The sequence below is a fragment of the Perna viridis genome, chromosome 5 (assembly GCF_037379345.1).
Source record: "Perna viridis isolate PV_CMFRI_1.1 ecotype Kerala chromosome 5, ASM3737934v1, whole genome shotgun sequence".
In the NCBI taxonomy this organism is placed as follows: Eukaryota; Metazoa; Mollusca; class Bivalvia; order Mytilida; family Mytilidae; genus Perna; species Perna viridis.
This window is the reverse complement of record NC_142449.1, coordinates 44,529,827-44,553,322: the sequence shown is the minus strand read 5'-3', so window position 1 is coordinate 44,553,322 and position 23,496 is coordinate 44,529,827. Positions and strand designations below refer to the sequence as shown.

At 33.8% G+C, this 23,496-nt stretch overlaps 1 protein-coding gene across 2 annotated transcripts in view; it reads right to left on the bottom strand.

The window, feature by feature from the left end:
* Positions 1 to 1,668: 1,668 nt before the first annotated feature.
* Positions 1,669 to 23,496, bottom strand: part of LOC148617874 (glucose-6-phosphate isomerase-like) — a 39,444-nt gene continuing 17,616 nt past the window's right edge. For both annotated transcript variants that reach the window (XM_088585487.1, XM_088585488.1), the window contains exons 4-17: positions 21,658 to 21,792; positions 20,646 to 20,789; positions 17,463 to 17,534; positions 16,869 to 16,913; positions 16,026 to 16,079; positions 14,666 to 14,720; positions 13,356 to 13,435; positions 12,620 to 12,703; positions 11,471 to 11,633; positions 9,755 to 9,831; positions 9,012 to 9,140; positions 6,177 to 6,252; positions 4,043 to 4,109; positions 1,669 to 3,532 (exon numbers count right to left, since the gene is read on the bottom strand). In XM_088585487.1, the coding sequence (XP_088441613.1) occupies positions 3,409 to 3,532; positions 4,043 to 4,109; positions 6,177 to 6,252; positions 9,012 to 9,140; positions 9,755 to 9,831; positions 11,471 to 11,633; positions 12,620 to 12,703; positions 13,356 to 13,435; positions 14,666 to 14,720; positions 16,026 to 16,079; positions 16,869 to 16,913; positions 17,463 to 17,534; positions 20,646 to 20,789; positions 21,658 to 21,792 (1,305 nt within the window). In that variant the 3' untranslated portion in view covers positions 1,669 to 3,408. The remainder of the gene's footprint in view (positions 3,533 to 4,042; positions 4,110 to 6,176; positions 6,253 to 9,011; positions 9,141 to 9,754; positions 9,832 to 11,470; positions 11,634 to 12,619; positions 12,704 to 13,355; positions 13,436 to 14,665; positions 14,721 to 16,025; positions 16,080 to 16,868; positions 16,914 to 17,462; positions 17,535 to 20,645; positions 20,790 to 21,657; positions 21,793 to 23,496) is intronic.

Genomic DNA, 23,496 nt, shown 5'->3' with positions numbered 1-23,496 from the left:
ATAATGTTGGTATAACTTGAGTCCAATCCCCTTGCTTGTATTCTTGAGCAAATAAATATGTTTAAACTAGACCAAATGCATCCTATTGAATTAAAGAAAAAAAAAAAACCATATGTGGTCTTTATGATGTCATGTCCAGTAAAAAGGAAATCAAAGGACCAGGTTTCAAACTGTAATCAAAATAATGTAACCCAAAATGAAAACTAGACAGAGAAGATAGATTTGCACAACCAAAAGCATGAAATAACCAAAATTACACATACAAAACAAAAACAAAAACAAAAGTCAAGTGCAACACGAAATCCTTTAAAAATTGAGAGCTTGAAACAGGTGCACTTGGAGGATAAGCATCTTCTGATTTTCTAGAAACACCCACCATGATAAAATTTTACTAAGGACAAGAGATGAATTAACAAAATAAACAAGAATTCAATATGATAATATCTCCCGCTTATAAAGCGGGAGATATTATCTTATAAGGATTCAAAAGTAAAACTTTTGATTTTGATTTATCTCCCTTTGGACTCATCCAAAAGTAATTATATTCCTTCATGTACATCTACATATGATACCTAACCTTCTTATAAAATGACATCAACATTCCTTGAGCGGTTTAGGAGCAGTTGTGCTTACGACGTTTTAACATGTAAAGTCATAAATATGGATTATATCACTTTGGAGTCCTCTGACATTAATTACGTTCCTTCATGCACATCTATGTATGATGCCAAAACCTTCCTACAAAACTGGATCAATATCCCGTGAGCGGTTTAAGAAGAGTTAAACTTAAAAGGTTTTAACTGGTAAAACCCTTAATCCAAATTATCTTCTTTTGGAGTCCGCTGACAGTATTTATATTCCTTCATGCGCATCTACATATGATGCCAAACATTCTTAAAGAAATCATCAAAATCTCTTGAGGGGTTTAGGAGCAGTTGTGCTTGCGACGTTTAAATATGTAAAGCCATGAATATGGATTATGTCCGTTTGGAGTCCTTTGACATTAATTACTTTTCTTCATGTACATATGATGCCAAACCTTCCTATACAACTGTATCAAAATCCTGTAAGCGGTTTAGGAAGAGTTGCACTAATAATATTTTAACTTGTAAAACCCTTAATTCAAATTATCTCCTTTTTTAGTCGATCCGCTGACGGTATTTACATTCCTTCATGCGCATCTATATATAATGCCCAACCTTCCTTTAAAATTTTATTAAAATCCCTTAAGGGGCTTAGGAGAAGTTGCGCTTACAAGGTTGTAACATGTAAAATCCATAATTTGGATTATCTCCCTTTGGAGTCTTCCGACAGTTACCACGTTCCTTCATGTATATCTGCATGTGATGCTCAACCTTCCATCAAAATCCCTTGAGCGATTTAGGAGGCGATGCGCTTAGAAGGTTTTAACATATAAAACCTTCAATTTGGTTTTTTTTCTTTGGAGTCCGCTGACAGTATTCCCATTACGTCATGCACTTTGCATATGATAGTCAACCTTCCTATAAAATTTCATTAAAATCCCTTGAGAGGTTTAGGAGGAGTTGTGCTATACAGGAATACAGACAGACGGACGGATATACAGAAAGACAGACGGGGTGATTGCTATATACCCCCAAACTTTGTTTGCGTGGGGAATAAATATGAAAGGAAACTACAAGAACAATATGAATTTATAGTTTTTAATAATGCAACTTTTGATCAGGTTTATAATTACTAGTAAAAGGAAGCGCCATTACAAAAGCTGATCATTACTAATAAAAGGAAGCGCCATTACAAAAGCTGATCATTACTAATAAAAGGAAGCAACATTACAAAAACTCCAAACAAAGTACAACAAATCAAAATTAAAACAGAAAACATACTTTCTTTAAATAATAAACTGTTTTGTAAAAATGAGTATGGGGCCATAAGTTAAAGCATGGTGTCCGACAATTCTGTGTAATTGTTTTTTAATTTGGCAAATGCAAATTGTACTATGTGCACATTTTTTACTGCAGTTTGTTTTTTGCATTGTTTTTTTTTTGTTTTTGTTCAAGTGCACTAAAAAGACAACATAATTTTGCAGGCCATCAAACATTAAGCATATGTAATACTACATACTGACACACAAACAATCCTTAAGTGAAACAGACCTTGGGTAAGGAGTCAGTAATATGTTTAATTTCACCAAAGTCTATCAAGCATTCATGGGAAAAAGTATGAAATCAACCAAAGTTACTCTAATGCTTTAACGTGATAATATAATCATACCATAATTTGTAAGAGTTATGCCCCTTAACCTATGCCTATCTCCTTAATGGTTAACCCTTACATTCCCTCAAGCTATAGAAAATTTAGAAAATATAAAATGGCGAAAAAAGTTGAACTTTAATTACCTCTCATTTGTTAAAAAGTGATGTAAGATTTTTAAATCACTGACTAAGGATGGGAGAAACCTATTTTATCAACACAAAACATCTTTACTGCTAACATGCAGGTAATCAATGCAAGTACATATAATTCAAATTTCGTTGAATTCAAACTGTAAGTGCATTTGTACTTATATTTATGGTATTACATATAAAAGATATAGAATAACTGGTTAAATATCCTAACACATACTCAGTGAAAATAGAGAAATATTGAAATTAATACATCAAAATTACTTGACAGTCAGGATCCAAAAGAATAAAACCTGAAATGAACTGGTTTGTTAAATATATATTGCTGTAAAACAAAAAAAAATAAAACAAAACAAAACAAAACAAAAAACACAAAACAAAACAAAAACAAAACAAAACAAAAAAACAAAAAACAAAAAACAAAACAAAAACAAAACAAAACAAAACAAAAAACCAAACGAAAAAAAAACCAAAATACCTGCATGGTTTTAGAAAGAATTAGCTACGATTTAGCACAAGAATAATTGCTTTATTTAAAAAAGTATTAAAAAAGTAACAGAAAGCATTATGCCTCTTCCCAATAGCATGGCTAGTATATATATATGCTTTTTACACATTACACTCTACATAAACACAAATCTCCAAATATTTAAAGGGATACCTAACATCTCTAAAATTGATTTGACTCGTTTAAATTTCTTGAAATTTTATACAGTGTTTTTACCTTGATAAAAGAAGAAAACATAAAATTTTAGCAACCTGCTACGTGAGAATAATTTGTACAAATATATAGTAGCTTCATCAATAAAACTTTTGATCACTAAGATGCTTTAAGTTTGATATCAGAATGGCAAAATAAAACGTTTTGCTGAGTTTTTACAGAGTTATTTCTCTTAGGTGTTGTGGTACCCCTTAAATTGAAAGCGCACTTAACATTCATTGCTGTAGTTATAGTTGTGGTGCATAAAATGCAATACACACGTATTAACTTCTCAATAAATCTCACTGAAACATCTCCTATATTTTATGTCCTATGTGACTTGATAAAGTTGATAAGTCCATTTGTAGAACTGTCATGAGAGGTAACAGGATCATTGTTCTGAAGCTCTGGATGGATGCGTTGAGAAAGTTGTTTACCAAGATGAAGACTGAAACAAATTTGATAAACATAAAATAACAGCAGTTTTGAAAGTTATCAGCAGTATTACAACCAGGCAACATTTTCTCTTGGTTGCAGACGATTAATTTCAAAATATAGAGAAGGTTGAAGTGGGGAATGTCTCAAAAAGACAACAAGAGTGAAATACAAGAAATCTGGGAGGATGGCTCACTATTGATACCCCTGCTTTCAATCAAGATGTAAGGAAAATAAACAAAGTCTTTGGTAAAAGGAAGTTATTGTTGATTTTTTCCCTGAAAATAGATCCACTTATATGGCATACCTACAGGAAGAATGTGTTGAAATTTTACTGTGATGAGGAGTTGCCGCGAAAAGTGTGACGATAACTCAAAATCAGTTGGGTTTAGCTCAAACATGGCTGGAGTAAAATTGTTCAGGTTGATGAGTAGGATCTATGCCAAAAGACTGGTCCCTGAAATGTCAAATCAACCAATTCAGCAAAATGGACATCACACTATACCTCTATCTACATACATACCCCCAGTGATCATATGAGTTTACGTCCCAGATGGTTGTCTGTACCAATATCTTGTGTTCATACATTGCTGTAAAGGACAAGATAAACAGGTTTGTGGTATAACAATATCATTTACTGTTAACCAAATGTTTTCCTGGCTACTTTTACAGTGAGACGTGACTATATCAAAACAAAAGAAAACCAAAACCTGGATATATCAAACCATAAATAAACACATTCTGCAACTATCAAACCTTACGTTTACCAAACCTGTCTAAACCAGACACTTCTAATATCCCTTATTTGTAGTGTAAGTTTTTTATTGCTAGGGAAATGAAGAGATGTTGAAATATTAAAAATTGCCGAAGTAAGATGGAAAGACACAGGGCAGATACGTTTATCATCTGGAGAGACTATCATATACTCTGGACACGTTGAGGATCAGGTCATTCATTCAGAGAGTGTAGCTATTATGATATCCGAGAAAACACAGACGACACTAACTGGATAGGAACCAGTAAGCCCAAGAATGATAACATCACAATTCATAACCACCCACAAGCGCACATCACTAATAATCATTCAAAATTATGCTCCAACCATTGATGAAGATGATACAAACGAAGAATTCGATCAGCTGCTTGATGATACAACCAGAGCACAAAGCACAGTTATTTAGAGAGCTTGAACAAAAATTAGAAGCTATCAGTTATATTGCAAAAGAAGCTCTGCCAATATCTAACTATAAGGAACAATACAGCGGGAAGTTCATCATCATATACTGAACCTTCCCGAAACAAATGAAAACATCAGAGATGCATTCATTAATAAGAGCACTAACGAGAAAATTCAGGTGACTGTTAAACATGAGGAAATCAACTTAATTCCAGGTCTGCGGTATTACATACATCTTAGGAATAACCGTTGTAACTAAGAAATTATTTCTTCAACCTCACAGAAAATCTTTCTTCAATGTCTTCTCTTTGTTTCATCAACTAACGTCCCCATCAAGACTTATCTTATCTATTTATTTAACAATATTAACATTTAACAATTAACATATTACATGCAACTACGGTCAAATTTGTTGTAGCATCACACTGTTCGCATTAAGTTACTAACCAGTCGAAAAGCGTGATCCCAGATTTGGCGGTGCGCTTCAACTCAATTTTTAAAAAATAAAATCGAATATATCACTATTAACTTCAATCACTTGACAAATAGTGAATCACAGGTATCACAATCGAATACTTCTAATTAATTCAACACAATTATTTGAGCATTCAAGCTCCATATTTCTACAATCGGTTGGATCGAAAGTGAAACTACTGTGACTTGACACCGCTAGACAGACAATAGATAGAGTGGGAAAATTTGTTTTCCTAGTGTTATCGCACTTAAGTATTTTTCTATCTAAGAATCAGACAAAATTTATATTGTGGCACATGAAGAAAAATCAAAGACAGAAGCCTTCAAAGTCGATAATCGTCAAATATTCTATGCCACTGATTTTGGCTTGCCTTCAAGATCCGAAATGCGATATGCTCTAAAATTTAGTGACTACCGCTAGAATCTTGGTTCCCTTGATATGATTGCTCTTTCGTAACCGTGATGACCCGAATGTTTTTCAATTAAAAAGACTGGTTACCAGAAAGTGCGGGTAATGTTTTCGTTCCACATGTTTCTTAAATTTGCCCTTTTTGGGTCACTTATGGTATTGACCAGGGAATCAGAATATGAACCAGATTAAACAACTGCCAATGGCAATATTTAATGTAAACTTCCCGTTTTCATACAAACAAAAAAAAGACAGGAAGAACACACGTGTATGATATGTAAGAAACACAGATTGACGGACGTGCAGACATACTAGGTGACTCCTGCATACCCCCAAACTAAATGTTGTTGGTGGCCTATGTACACCGTAGATACCAAATGCATAAGCAAATAAGTAATCATTTCTGTGCTTCATTTAATTAGAGGTTAGATTTATTGGATTCAATCTCGCTAAGTAATTACAAAAAAAGTTTTGTCCTGCTTGACTGTCTCACTTATTCCTGTCTTATACTAGTCTGATATACATTCTACATGAAAGCATGTGGTCCTATTCCAAAAACAAAATGTACAAAATTAAAACCTAAAAAAAATGAATTACCTAATAATACACCAAGAATAAATGGAGTCAATTTCTGGAACAAGATGGAATTGCTGGGTCTATTTCCTTCACACACCTATAAAAGAATAATTATGCTCTCATTTAGTATTTCAAATTGAAGGATTATAAAACCTGTTATATTGTGTGAAATCAGCCTCATATCTTACTCAGACCTACACTTAGAGATCGATGGTAAAGAAAACTCTCGACCAAACTTTACGGCTTTAGTGATGACTTTTCATTTAGAATTGTCAACTTTCCTTTCATCTGTGGCAACATCCCTTCAGCACCTGCGTATGGAATTTTCATATACGTTGTGCTAGAGCTTGCCGTAACTACGCAGACTTTTTGTATCGCGCTAGACAATCAGGCTTCTGGAAAAGGGTTATGATGCTACAAGATTGAAGTCATCACTACAAAAGTTTTATGGTCGTCATAATGAATACGTGGATCGTTCAGATATATCCATCAGCATCATAAACACTGATTTGTTCAACGTGTCATAGTTTTCCTTTACTCTTTCGTCTACCCAGGACTTGACTTTTTATGAGCAACTCGGCGTGGGTGCTTCTAGAAAAGCAGAGGACGCTTACCCTACCGGTTGCTCATTTGATTTTGTTACTTTGTATGTATGATTTTAGTTACTTCATGTTCTTTGTTGTGTATGTCTGTTTTCCATGTCTAGTCTTTTTGCCTGGATTACATTCTTTTGATTACCAATATAACCTTAGTTCCCTTGATTATTCATTCAATAATAGTCAAGTTATTGTCTGAACATCTGGAAATTCAATGTTTCGAGGCCCTTTTTGGCCCCTAAATTCTGAAAAGTTCAAGACTTTAGCGAAAATGTAAATTCAATGGCCAATGTGATAAAGAATATTGTGGAATAATATCATAGACATTCTATGCTTTAAATGGAGTTATACAGCTAAATTTTATGAAATATTTGTTTATGGCCACTTTTTTGACCTCTAATTATAAAGAAATTGGGGCTATAACCCCCTAAAATCAATTTTTCTTTTTGTGGTTTAGAATCTTTTATAAAGATTAATCAGCTAATATCAAGTTATCACAGGAAAACAAAATGGCTACAGATGCACGTATCTGGTCCCCCTTTTTGACCCCTAATTTCTGATAAGTTCCAATTGACCATTGTGGCATAGAATATAATGAGGAATTTTACATATCATAGATATTTATATGCTTTTACTGATGTTAAATAGCTGAATTCTATAAAATGCTAGTTTTAGGCCCCTTGTTGGTCCCATATACTAAACTAGTCATGGCTAAAACACCCGAAATCAATACCAACATACCTTTTATGGTTTGAAACATTGTTATAAAGTTGTATGAAGATCAATCAACTAATACTCAAGTCATCGCAACTAAGTGTCGTGGTCAGTAGGTAAGTAGGGTTGGAACTTTTTTTTGTAAAATATTTACATTAAGATAATGGTAAAGTATGAACAGTCTTAAACAGTCTTAACTAATGGAGGTAGACCCAGGGTAAGGGACATAACTCTTACAAATTATTTGAACGTTTGTATTCAGCATTTTACATCACTCTCATGTAAGCATCAAAGTAACTTGGACTGATTTCATTCTATTTCAAATGAAAAATTGATAGGCTTGGGTGAAATTGAACACGATACACACATATCATTGATTTCAAGAGTTATGTCCCTTACCCTAGGTCTACCTTTTTAAACAGGGCTTGAGCTAAAATGACAACTAAAATATCTAGGGTTATGCGACAGAAAAGAAGACAGGTAGGGTAGCAGAAAACATACACATAATGTAATTTTTGGCCGTATACAATATACTACTTTTGACAGTCATTACTTCAACTTAATGCCCAGTGCAGGTCCGGGTGTTTAATAGAATAGGCCTGCAGCAGCGCTAAGCTTGTCGTAAAAGGCGACTAAATAGTGCTCAGAAACCTAGTCGGGGGGTAGGCGCTCTGCCCACAGAGCAACTGGGTTGTGTGCCCCAGGAGGTGGAATGGGGTACCCCTGGCATGTTACATGCTGGGGTTGTCAGGCTATAATACGGAAAACCTGACCGCAAACCATAGTTGTGCACCGTGTTGGGAAAGATGTCACGTTCCTCGCACGTAAAAGAACCTGCTGCGGTATTCGATAGGAGTAGGAACCTTTGCACTCCGCCAAAGGAGGCTAAACTGCCCGACCTTACCCATCCCCCTTTTTAGTGGTAATCAAAATTTGTCGACCCTATTATCCTTGTGTCCCATCCTTTATTTTTCATTTCATCATTATTTCATGTTCATTTTATCATCCACTTCATGTTCATCGTCTAAATGTAGCTGAAATATTGCTGCTCGGACGTTAAACCCCAACAAACAAACAAAACTTCAACTCTATAAATGTAAGTGAGTTACTATATATTATGATGTATTTTGTTCAACCTCATTTTCGGAAAGAAGTGATTCAGAACTAGCATGACATTTCACCTATGATGAAAAACTAATTAAGGGAACCAAGGTTATAACGCGTCCACCATGAAAAATCAGTCATTCACAGTACTAAGTAAATAAATACATAAGTACTAGTACTAATAATTAGACTCAAGTAAGTAAACTGAGAGTCTGATTTTATTCTTACAGGAACATGTAACATCCAGCAGAACTTAGAGTTATGGATTTAGTGCAGGCAAAATGACCTTATAGTTTGGAATGAGAAAAAATAAATGTAGAGTAAGCTAGTTTTAATTATATAGAACAACTCTGCCCCTAAACTAGAATTGTTATAGATGAGGCCACTCTAGCTTAAAACTTCGTCCTCTTACAACTGCCACATATCAATCACAGCTAAATACCTTATGTGGCAGTATATGCTCCAGGGCATCACCACTCATTCCTGCTTTGGTTAGTTCTTCTCTTGTTGCATCCTCAGATTTACCACACATTAAAGCTTCTGTCTGAGCCAGAAAATTTGCTAGGAAAATCTGAAATTGAATAATATATTTCATGCAAAAATTTAATTCTATTAGATAGACAAACTACATTACACAATCTGAACATGTATTGTACAGGGCACTAATTGTCCAAAGATCTACCAATATATATGAAATTAAGGCTAATCAAAAACAAATTGCAACATTTTCATTCACGCTTACCCTAAAAAATCATTCACTCCAATTTTAAAAAATAAAAGAACTTCTTTATTATTTTTACTATCATAGTATAATCTACTCGTTATAAGTGTTTTAAATGATTGATTTGACTAGTATTGCAAAACCTTCTATGGCAGATATTAAATGGATTCATGATCAAATCTTACAGGCCCTGCTTTGTACAAGACTGACACGCTGGGACTGATCTTAAAAGACAAAAAGAAATTTGAAACCAATTTGAGAAAATGTCAACATTTGATCTCTATAAACATTTTGTCAGCATTGTCGTTTATTGAAAGCAAACATGAAACTTGGTAAATACAATGTAGGAAGAATCAGGATTGGTTGAAAAAAAAACTAATTTAGGGAATAAAATAAATTTGAATGAAGTCCTTCCATACCACAACTTTAATTTCTGGTAGTGTATAACATTTCGCTTGTCTAACCTGATGATGTAATCCTCCTTGAATTGGATTTTGTGTCTCAACTGGCATCAGAAAATCACATGGAATTAATCTTGTTCCTACGGTGAAAAACATCGTGTTATTTGAATTGAATCGTACCATTATATTAGCTCAATATTTAATCTTCGAATTAATGAATGGATGAATTTTATAGCAGTCTCTGCATAAATCTCTCAAGAAAATCCCATAACTCTTTCTAAACTTCAAATGAAATTAAATCAGCCTTATCTAACAACCTAACAAGATATTCTAACACTTTTTGCCATGGGTCACATAATTTCCAAAACACATTCCTACTTACATCATAATTGGGCTGATAAAACTAACTAAAGACTCTAAAGAGCCTGAATTGCTCCCCTGGCTCGATAAGCAACATTCCATTTTTGTAAAAGCGGCCATGTTCTTTTCTTCCATAAAAATTCTTAACGCTCAAACCTAAGGAACCATCACATCAATTTTTATTAAATTATGTCGAGTAGTTGCAGAGGAGAGTTTTTTTTTAAAGTTATAAAATTAAAAACAGCAAAAAACTCCAACATGGTTTAACACACACAAAATAAAAATGACCACAAAACTCACAAAACTGAACACTTTAACCTCAAAATTTGGTTTAACAGATTTAGAGATATATGCGGAAAACTCCTGTCTGACATCGATGTTCTATTTTAGTAAAGGTAGCCATGTTTTTCGATGGATTAAAAGCAGTTCTATGCAGAACACTCTAAGGAAACATTCATGCCATGTTTGATTCTGATTGGTCTGGTAGTGTCAGAGGAGACTATTTTTGAAAGTTAAAACATAAATTCTAGCAAATAAATATTCAAAATTAGAACTCCAACATGGCTGAACAGATTGACACGAAAATTTGATCACAGATAGATCTCAACTTGCTGAACACTAATACTCTGTCAGTATTTGGATAAACCTAATGATTTGAAAGATGTATGCGGAAGCTACTGTCTGACCTATTTGTTCTATTTTAAGTAACGGCAGCCATGTTTTTCTAAGCGAAATCTTCTATCTGACCCCCATGATCTTTATTTAGTAAAGGTGGCCAAGTTTTTGATCAAAAATACTAGTCGGTTTAGTTGTATCAGAGAAGTAGATTTTTGAAAGAAATAACAACATAAGCGGGAAAAGGGCAATAACTCAAATATGGGTTAATAAATTAATAAGAAAATTCGACCACAGATAGATCTCATCATGCTAAATAACACTTTTACCCCGTCAGAAATTGTCTAAACCTAATGGTTTTGGAGAAATATGCAAAAAACTTTTGTCTGACCCCTTACTTCTATTTTAAGTGATAGTGGCCATCTTTGTCAACGGATTAAAAATCCTCACATCACTTCTACGCACAACACCCTAAGAACCATTCATACAAAGTTTGATTCTAATCAATCTGGTAGTGGCAGAGGAGAAGATTTTTGAGAAAAAAAAACATAACAATAGCAAAAAACGTCGAAAAAGGGACATACTTCCAACATGTTTAACAGGTTAACACGAATAAAAAATGACCACAGATAAACCTCATCGTTCTAAGGAACACTTTTACACTGTCATTATTAGGCTAAATCTAACGGTTTTTGGAGATATATGTGAAAAGCTTTTGTCAGACCCCTAAATGATGACAAAAACTCACATGACTCTAGGGGCAGGTGGGCATAAAATAGCAACTGACAATATTGTAACAATAACCTTGATGAATAAGTTGAAAGAATGCATGTTGTCCATTGGTACCAGGCTCTCCCCAGACGATGGGACCAGTGGAATAGTCCACTCGTTGGCCACTACATGTAACGTACTTTCCGTTACTTTCCATATCTATTTGTTGTACGTAGGCAGCAAATCTGTGCATATACTAATGACCAAAAATGAGTATTTATCATGACTAAAGATAGCCAACAGTGCAATTGAACTCAATTTCAAAATTTAAACTGTTGAATCATACATCTAATATGTAGTTCTTTTTTTTTCACAAAAAGAAAGTTTTAACTTTTATCCAACTTTCACCTTTTGTCTACATATAATTGCTAGAAGTGTTTGTATGTCCCTTCATTGACTATTGACCAAACTTTACGGCATCATGAACTCGTAAATCGTTATGGTGTATCCATCAGCACCATGAAAACTGATTTATTCAACGGGTCATAGTTTTCTTTTCCTCGTTTGTCTACCCCGGACTTGACTTTTTATGAGCAACTCGGCGGGTGTTTCTAGAAAAGCAGAGGACGCTTACCCTACCGGTTCACCTGGTCCATGCTCCCAGTTTTTAGTGGAGTCCGAGTTGCTCATTTACTTTTGTTACTTTGTGTGTATGATTTTAGTTACTTTATGTTCTTTGTTGTGTATGTCTGTTTTCCATGTCTGGTCTTTGTGCCTGGATTACATTCTTTTCATTACTGCTATAACCTTGGTTCCCTTGATTACTCTTTTATGGTTGAAACGTCATATGCATGAAATTGTCTCGTCAAAATGAGTGCAAACAATTTTTTTTTATCAAAATGGTAATAAAAGATCATTAATACATTGTATCTGAACATCCTTAAAAATTCCAGCAAATTGGCCAGTCTCTGAGAGGTTGAATCCACAAAGTACTTGTAAATGTGTATTTTCATGGATATTAGTTTTCATGGTTTTTTTACTCTTCATAATCTGTATGCTTTCAAATGTTATTTGACATTTTGTTAAACTTAATGAAATTATAAAATTCGTGGTTGACAAAACCTATGTAATCAACAAAAACTGGTACCCCACAGGCAGAAGTACATGAATAGCAGACACCTTTCTAAGTGGATGAAGACTATTTTTAAGTCCAACCCGTCTGTTGGGGCAATACTAACGTACTTGATCATATGGTAGGATGGCCTGAGTTTCAGCTTTATAGAAGTAACTGTACCAAATACCAAGCAGAGCTAGAATAACTGGAATCTGGAAAGAAACATGTACACGTATCAAATTATATCATGTACATTGTACCACTGTGACATTTATGGAAACACCGCCTGCACAAAGTCCAGCGTTCTAGACCACTCGCATATAGCTTTCGATGGCCGGTTTATTGCACCTCGTAAGATCAATCTACGGTTGTAACAGTACACGACGTATGGTAGCACGAGACAGTTCATCGAGGTGTTATAATGTGTTACTTTGTGCAAGCGGTGTTGCCGTAGATGTCACAGCGGAACGAGTTCGAGTCCTGCGGAAGAAACGACAAAAACTTGCCTCGCAAATTTGACAGTCCTAAGATCGTTGGGAATTTGTCATTATATAATGTGAATTTTACTGTTGAGAACTTTTCCATCTTTTTGGTAACCTCAATCAATTTGATTTTTAAAAAAAATGGAGATTAAATTTTATTCCACAACACTTTAATATACTTGAATTAAAATGTTGAACTGAATACCACAACATGACACATTTTGTCAATAATAAAATCTCACATGATAAAATTTCAGTTCATAAGCTAGATCTCATCTATAAGTCGGAACCCTTCCAAGCACTTAAAAATTCAGTCCATAAAATATAACCTATGTAGCCCAGTATATACAGTATCTATAAAAATCGTCAATAATTATCATACATTTTGTTCTAATGGTGTGTTTAAAAAGTGTTGATCCATAAAATGACCACCCGCCAAAAATTCTTCGAAGTAGTCCATTCCTGTAAAATAAAAATTCAAAATTGTTATCATACCCTGTTTAATGATTAATAAAAGGACAGTGAAAATTGTGTACGTGTAAATTTTCTAAACCTAAATCCTCAAGGATATTTGCAGGTCTATTTAAAATAACAAAGATTTAAAAGGGTTGTGAAAGATAGTTCATGCTAGAACTATAGTCGAAAAATATTGATGGGTAAATCTGTTGTGTTTTAGATATAAGCATTTTTTAATTTTTGGCGGCAAAAGGATTTCTCTAGATTTTCGATCTGTTTTGTATTAGTAGGTTCAATTTTTAAATAGTAATCAAGGGAACCAAGATTCTAGTGGAAATAAAAAGAATGTAATCTAGGGACAAATACCAAAAAAACGAAGAAAATAACAAGAATTTCATTAAAACAGCCAAAATAAAATTTTAAGGTGCTTTTAATGAAATTATGAAAAGAAAAATGGGGGTCAATGTGCAAAAAATATTAATGCTATGAAATGGCTGAAGCTAGAGAAGTCCGAAAATATGACAAAAAATGCTGAACAAGACAAGCGAACATCCTTAACTACTATATACACGACTAAACCACCTAGGAAACCCCGGAAAAAAAATCATGTGATGAAATCTTGGTAAATAATTCGTAAATGTCATTTGAAGCGTAAGGCGATTTTTTCATCCACATAATATATCAGTTCACTACAAACTCTAGACACAACTATATTCAAAGTCTACTTTGTGAATGTTTCCTTACTCCCTTACGACAGATAATTTTCATTCGTTGAAAGCCTTTAGAATTAAACTAAAAAAAACTGTGACTCTCTAAGTAATACCCCCTCTTCCCTCCCAAGATTCCATATAGGGTACGCCAATTATAATTTAAGATTCTGATGAAAAAAAAACAAAATAGGAGGTGCACAATGGCACCATGTAATGAAGAATTCGTGAAAGGTTTATCAAATTCCATTCAGTCGTTTCAGAGTATTTGCGGATTAGAACAGGGGACAAACAGAATGATTGACTCCATGCTTTCACAAGCGGGTGAATAATAATCTTGACAATAATGCATATAATCTCTCGTAAAAATTTTAACTAAATGATTCTCCATACTTTATCTTCCCTCGGATTGGTGACCTTAGCTGCAGCTGTGTCATATCAAGATAACAAATCAATCATGCAAAGATAATCAACTGTAACCTATAATTATAGTTCCAACAGTGAAATAATAGTTCCAATATAACCTTACCAATCAACAGAGCGATAGACATTCCAATAGCTGACCAGACACCGAATCCAACCCACTGTAAATAAAAACAGTAAATATTAAGAGGGTACCTAACATCTTCTCTAAAAATTCTTTGGCTCGTTTAAATTTTCTTGAAACCTTATTCAGAGATTTACTTCGATAAATGAAGCAAAATATATAAATGCCAAGAAATTTAACCACATGTTTCATGGGAATAAGTTCAATGAACGTATAGTAGCTTCAATGACAAAACTTCCGATCACCAAAATGCTTTGAGTTTGTTATCAGAATGTCACAAAATAAAATATTTTGTTGATTATAACAAAGTAATTTCCCTTAGTTGTTATATGCCCCCTTAACACCTTTTCAATAAATTATGGTTTTGATTTTGCTTTATACTATACTTGTATATTTCAAAAGGAACATTTTTTATCCATTTATAATTCAATTTCAGAAGTAACACACTTTCTGATTGTATAAACAAAATTCCATCATCTCAAAGACCAAATTTTCTAATGTGACTGTGATGTCATCAATCTTTTATAATGATTTACTTTATATTTTGACACTAAAATTAAATTATAAGGAATGATGATTAAAAGTATTTCTCGATCTATTTGAATTAAATTCAATGCTTCAGTATACACTTGAAAATAATCTGCAAAACTTGTTATTTAGAGTGGAACACGTGTTTGAGGTTATTGATTTATTGACCAAAATATAACAGTCATTCCTTAAATGTTTTAATTTATCAATATATAAAATTAAAGTCACATATACATGTATTGTTCAATATACGCTGGCAAATATTTTATGAAGTTGGAGGAGGAAGACCTAGGATAAGGGAAATAACTCTTGAGACCAGTGATATGTTTGTATTATATTAATTTCACCAAAGCCTATCAAGCTTCCATTTGAAACAGAATAAAATAAATCCAAGTTACTTTGATTCTTACATGAGATTGATGTAAAATGCTTAATTCAATTAAACGTACAAATGACTTGTAAGAGTTGTGTCCATTATCCTAGGTCCACCTCCTTAAGATGTTTGGTATAAAAATTGGCGTAATATGTATGAAAACTCAGGAGCTTATCAATAATCAGCATTACAACTTGAGACATTATTCTGAGCATAAGCTAATTCTAATTACAAAATACCATGCACTACGTAGTGATATAACAACTTACAGTGAACAATAAAATAACCAAGTTGAAGATTGAACCAATGGCAACTTGCACTTTTGGTCATTCCACTGGATCACTAAAACATTGTTTTACTCTTTAGATGTGTTCCTATTTTCTATAATGACCACATTTAATGGCATATAATGCATGTACTGGAAGTTACTAATGTACTTACATCCCAAAGCTCAAACATATTCTTTTCATCAATACCAAAGTCCTTGACTTTAGTCTGCAAAATTGAGAAAAAATAATAATCTAAGTTTAAGTACCAGGTAGACATTTATACTACTCAACCTAAGTTAATCAAAATATGATAAAATTCAGAAAAAATATTCATAATTTTATCTACGGTCACACACTTCTCTAATGACAACATGAAGTTGTATGTGTTGTCATTTAAGTATACCCTACACAAAAAGCTGATACCAGACAGTAAACAAAATCATTCAATCTATGCCCTATCTATATAAAATCACATACATACTTGATTTGGAATCAATCTGTCCAGTGAGACAGAGCTTCCAAGTTTTTGTGATAAAACAAATGGATAGGCTGAATGAAGGAGTGGCAAGGTAATTTCAATACACCACCAAATTGTTGAGTAGAAGTGTAATTTGCATTTTGAACTAAAATATTTCTAAAACGGTCATTCAATTTAATCCAATATCCAAAATTTCTTTTTCTAAATATATAACCTTGAAAAAAAAATCCAAAGCTATAAATTTAACAGAATTTTTCAAAAATGAATATGTACTCATTTGTTGAGCAGATTTCTTAATTTTATATTATTGCAATAAAAAGCAATAGCAATACAAACATTTATAACATCTTAAGTATCAGTCTTTCTAAAGATCAGACAGGAGGTGATTCGTGCATGTCAAAAACTTACCAATTTTAGTTTTATTTTTAGATCACATGACCAGTCTTAGTTTTTCATTTGGTTCTTGCGCTTTTGAAATAAAAATCAATTTATAACTCAGATGTTTGAACAGCGTGACCTTCTGATACCGGTACTTACAGTATTGGCAGATAGAGCAATAAAATGCTTTCCAACAGCACGTGGCTGAAATACAAAACCATAAAATACAAGTGTTTGGAGCATTTATATAATAAATATGAAATATCACATTCAAAACAGAATATAGATCAAATGTACCATTTCCATAAAACTAACGTCACAAATACTTGAAAATGACCTTTACCTTATGATAATGATTTGTACCCAAAAACAATGTAAAAAGACTAAGTTTATTTGGCAAAAAATAATATGTCTGTTTCTTAGTACCCTGCCTAACATAATTTTTTACCCTAAACATTTTATGGCCATTTTGGCTCAAACACTTTTAAATGGTAGATTTATCAAAATTAACTCAATGAACTAGTAAAATGTTTTTAAAAAAATAGATAATGTCCTTATTTTTTGCATCAGACATAATTTTACAATTTTCGAATAAGCAGAAATCAAACAAATAGCTGTAACAGAAAATACTTATTTGAAAATGCAGAAGTACACTAAGTCTTGCACACTTAACTGGTATTGATAAACTTGAATTCATTACTTGGCCCTGCAATTTAATCCCTCATTTTTAACTGAAATAAAAAAAATACGTACATCTTTAGCAGCGTCAAGGAACCACGCTTTTGCTGATTCAGCATTTGTTATTGTTTCCTGAGTGGTGAAAGTCTAAAAAAATACGAAACATTTATAACACAGAAAAAAAATATAAATGGTATTGTACGAACATTTTTTACTTTCGTTTTAATTTTACAGACAATAAAACCACCAATATATTTCAATGTATTACTGATGCCCATCCTGTATGAACATGTACATGTAGAGATTCATCAAATACAAGTCCATCTCAGAATCATGTAAATATAGAAAAAAAAGTGATAAGTTGAAAATAAATAACTTCGAGCTATAATCAGGCGCGCAACTGCCGTTAGGCAAAAAAGTTTTTTTTTTTTTTAGATAAAATACATCCAGGAAAGGCATAAATGATGCTCTAAAACTCTATTTCCGCGGAGCTTCGGGGGGGGGGGGCTTCGTCCCCTGGACCTGCTGGGACCCCCTGCCGTAATTTTGCCTACACTTCAATTTGGCCTCAGCTACGCGGCTGATAATACACTCCAAACCAGCTTTCTTCGGTATAGACTGCAATATGCTCAGTTACTTTTTCTCCTCTTTTCCAAAATATTTCATCCAAAACCAATGATAGGACATAACAAACCAATAATAAGACATTCGAAATCACTTATGGGAAATACCAAACCAATTATGTAACGTCGCAAACCAATAATGATTCTCAGTTCAGCCTTGACTTCAATTTTTGTTTTTTTTTATTTCAGACTAAATGTGAATAATGCAATTTATTCTATTTTATATATAGTTATCCAATTCAATTTAAATAGTACCATTATACTTGTATAAATAAAACCCATGTTAGATTTTAGTACAAGCATATTTAAAAAAATGCTTCGCAGGGCGCAGCTTGATACAACCCCAGGAGTCAAACTCCGAAAAGTAGGGTCTATTCTATCGAAACACCATTCAAACTTCGTAAAGCTTTGAATTCTGATTACGATAATTGGCACAGGATAGGAATTTGACCAAAACCCAAGAGGTAACCTTTTGGCCTATATTCCTGATTGGTTCCACTTAAAACCTCTAATCCATTCCAACCTTTGAGGGATATATCACCTGGTAGCTTGTGCCCCTTTGTGGTCCCTTATTATAACTTGGCTAATATCACAAACCACAAATATTTCTCCCAGTCTTCCTTTTGTGGTATGGCATCTTGTAGTAAAATATATATGAGATCCATTCACTTTAACTAATGTTACCGTCTAGACATAAGGAAAATGCTTGTTTTAGGCCCACTTTTCGACCTCTATTGCATATAGGCTAAAGACTCAATCTCCAAAATCAATCAAATTATCAAATTCAGTCTTCTGTTGGTGGTAAAGTTATGATCTGAACATCAGGAAAATGCATTTTTGGCCCCATTTTTGTCCCTAATTTATGTTCAAATCTTAATCTCTAAAATCAATCCCAGTCTGACTATTGTGGTGTACATTATTGTTGAACAAAGACGTTCCTAATCTGAAAATGGATTCTACAAAATGATTGTTTTTGGCCCGTACAAAAAGAAATGTTTTTGACAGAACACCTTCAAGACTTGTTTCTGGGAGCTGCAATATTGTCTCTAGACTATTACCAGATTATACTCACTTATCCATAACATGACGTTGAAGCTAGCAGAGCAGAACATGCTTATGCTTCCGGACCATATGATGTCAATCTCGGTTTGCTGTGGCAATTCACATTGCTTGTACCTTAGTTTTTTTTTATTCTTGTTTTCCTAATCTTCATTTTTATATGTTATCTATTTTATTTAGTTTTTTACCACAACACTTGTTACTCCCGTAGTGGTATTAATTCAATGTGGTTCCTGAAAAATTCCAAAGATCTTTTGGAGACAATCAGTTCAAGACTATTATCTGAATATAATAGCATTAAAAGCTATGATTTTTCAACACTGTATTCTTCTGTTCCCCATACTCAGTAAAAATCCCGACTTAAAAACATACATCGTTGTTTTTCCAAAAATATGGTACACCTAGATACAAATATATAGTTCTTGGTAGAGATTCCTCATACTTTGTAACAAATAATTCCAAATCATCTTCCAAATATACAGAGGAAGATGTTTACAAAATGCTGGAATTGTTAATCGACAACATATTTGTCCATTGTGGTGGACGTGTTACTTGATGACCTATACATTCACTCTTATGAGGCTGACTTTATAGCTGATTTGATCAGAAAGAAAGAATATCGTTTGGCTAGATCCTTCAATCTCAGTTTCCGCTATATAGATGACGTATTATCTTTAAACAATCCTAATTTCAGGGATTTGATACATTGCATCCATCCCCCAAAAGAACTTGAGATCAAGGATACTGCAGACACTGTGAAGTCAGCCTCATATCTTGACCTACACTTAGAAATCAATGGTAAAGGAAAACTATTGACCAAACTTTACGACAAACGTGATGACTTTTCATTCCGAATTGTCAACTTTCCTTTCATCTGTGGCAACATCCCTTCGGCTCCTGCATATGGAGTGATCATATCACAACTCATACGTTATGCCAGAGCTTGCCGAAACTACGCAGACTTTTCGTATCTCCCTAGAACTCTAACAAATAGGCTTCTGGAACAGGGTTATGTTGCTACAAGATTGAAGTCATCACTACAGAAGTTTTATGGTCGTCATCATGAACTCGTGGATCGTTATGGTGTATCCATCAGCACCATGAAAACTGATTTATTCAACAGGTCAAAGTTTTCCTTTCCTCTTTTGTCTACCCCGGACTTGACATTTTATGAGCAACTCGGTGGGTGTTTCTAGAAAAGCAGAGGACGCTTACCCTACCGGTGCACCAGGTCCATGCTCCCAGTTCTTAGTGGAGTCCGAGTTGCTCATTTACTTTTGCTACTTTGTATGTATGATTTTAGTTACTTTATGTTCTTTGTTGTGTATGTCTGTTTTCCATGTCTGGTCTTTGTCGCTGAATTACATTCTTTTGATTACCGCTATAACCTTGGTCCCCTTGATTACTCTTTTGCATTGTGCATATAAACCATCTGTGTTGCCTGTTTTCATGTTCATGTTATAAGACTTTGACGTATTTAAGTATCCCACTGCTGACACTTAGGTTTTTTTTTTATCAATATTCTTTTTTTTTTTTGTACCTTACTTATATTATTGGTACATCAATGGGACCTCACCTTAGAAGCAATGATAAAAAGTGTTGCTTCAGGATTAAGTTTCTTCAATGTTTTTGCAATATGTGTACCATCAATATTAGACACAAAATGAACATTAGGACCTCTCTGGTATGGCTGAAGGGCTTCTGTGACCATCAATGGAGCCTGAAGGTAGAGTATACAAGTAGAAATATACTGCCTTTCTGGATTTTTTTAATAACATATGCAAAATCTGATTTGACTACATTCACTTGCGTACTATAAAAAGAGAGCTTAAAAAACCAGGTTCAATTGTATACTGTATGCATAGTAAATTATCTTGAGAGGATGTTTTGCTGTGTATTCCATTATTGCTGAAACTACAAAAAATTTTTAGTCTATAGAGGTACATGAGAAATTTGCCCATTTATCTTGAGTTACAATTGACAGAGAGAAAAAAACAGATTAAAATTTATTTTATATTTTAATTTTACTGTTTTACACTTTGAATAAATTACTTTTCAAAAGAAATTTCCAATTACATGACATAACTACCAATATACCTTTTCATCTTAATTTTGCAATCATTTGAAAAAAAAACCCACATTTATGTGGGATAAGGCAACTGGTGGCACATATAGAAAACAATGAGAACGAAATACCGCCGACCAAAGAATGCCTTCTCCGGCCGATGTTTTAAAAGTTTTTTAGTCGGCCAAATACGAGAAAAATACAAAGTCTGAGTTTTGGTTTGGCAGTCTCTGAACCTATTTCGCGTACAACTGAGAATACCTAAGATATTTAGTAGAATCCAAGTTCTCTTTTATTTTTTAGTTTCTCTGTGTATTCTTTTAGTTAAGTTGTGTTTTGTTTTCTTTTGTCTGTTTTCTTGGTTTAGTCTTTCTCCCTTGAACATTATTTGTTGTTCTTTGTTCTGATCATAGTTGTTTTGGCTTTTACTTACGCCAAATAATTATATACTTCTTTCATGTATTATGAAAACATGATTACGTTAAGGAAGATAGGTTAAGTTAAATAAGCAAAGGGAGATTACCAAGTCAGATCCACCAATTCCAATATTGACAACATCAGTGATAGCTTTGCCTGTGTAGCCTTTCCATTCACCGCTGATAACAGACTGGGTAAACTCTCTCATGTGCTGTAGGACACGGTTTACATCTGGCATTACCTAGGTTCAACGAAAAAAAAAAAGATATTTATTAACTATATTCGAGAGAAAATTAAAACCTGAAAAAAAGATCCTTTGATACACATTTTGAGTAACTATTGCTCATCAAAATATACGATAGTCAACGGGAAGTGAGAGCATTGTTAAATAATAAGTCACTGCTAAACCACAATTCTGCTTGATTAGGGGTTTTAACAACCTTGAATACAAATGCAGGCCTCTCACGGTCGATGTTAGTGGTTAGTAACACCAACTATTGTAAGCTTTCTGGCCTACTACTTGACCCCACATCGGTCCAAGAGCGATTCTCCACTCTAACTATTTGAAAGTATGTCAACATATTAAGTGTGATTCAGCATATTATGAGAATAGTAACTATATTTTAGAAATAATAGCAGTGATAAGACCTATACTGCCACCACACTCTCCAAAGAAGAGATAGTGGAAAACTATTAATTTGTGCTATCCTTTTTTGGTCTATCTACCAAATACAATGATTGTGATTTACCGTCTATGTACTGGATTCCTAAACTCCACAAGAATCCATACAAACAACTCTAAAAAACTGGGTCTGCAAAATATACCACCAAAGCTCGTTCTAAACTTAACTTCTATTCTCACAGCTGTCAAAGAGGGTCTCCGATCCTACCACATTACGTGTTACTCCTGTAGTGGTATCAATTCAATGTTGACCCTGAAGAATTCGAAAGATCTTCTGGAGACCCTCAATTCTAGATTATTGTCAGAATATAATAGCATTTATATCTATGATTTTTCAACGCTTTATACTTCTATTCCCCAGACTCAAAATCATTATACATCGTTGTTTCTCCAAAACAAAAGATAGTACAAGAAGAAACAAATATAAAGTTCTTTGCAGAGATTCCTCATACTGTGTAAAAATAATCCAAATCATCTTCCAAATATAGAGAAGAAAATGTTTTCAAAATGCTGGAACTTTTCATATTTTCCCAGTGTTGTGGACGCGTTTTTCAACAAAGAGTCGGCATTCCAATGGGAACAAATTGCAGTGCTCCTCTACTTGCTGGCCAATTCCTTCACTCTCATGAGACTGACTTAATAGTTAATCTGGTCTAAAAAAAAAAAAAATAAACATCGTTCATCTAGATCTTTCAATCTCAGTTTCCGCTATGAAGATGACGTATTATCGTTGAACAATCCTAATTTCGTGGATTTGATACATCGCATCTACCCCATAGAACATGAGATGAAAGAAACTACAGATGCTGTGAAGTCAGCCTCATATCTTGACCTACACTTCGAGATCGATGATGAAGGGCGACTATTGATCAAACTTTACGACAAACGTGATGACTTTGCATTCAGAATTGTCTAATTTCCTTTCGTCTGTGGCAACATCCCTTCTATCAATAGTTATATGGAGTTTTCATTTACACAACTCAAACGTTATGCCAGAGCTTGCCGTTACTACAGTTAGGCTTTAGGAACAGAATTATTTTGCTACAAAATTGAAGTTATCACTACAGAAGTTTTATGGTCGTCATCATAAACTCGTGGATCGTTACGGTGTATCAATCTCCACCAATAAAACTGATTTGTTCAACGTGCCATAGTTTTCCTTTCCTCGTTTGTCTATCTCGGACTTGACTTTTTATGAGCAACGCGGTGGGTGTTTCTAGAAAAGTATAGGACACTTCCCTATCGAAGCACCTGGCCCATACT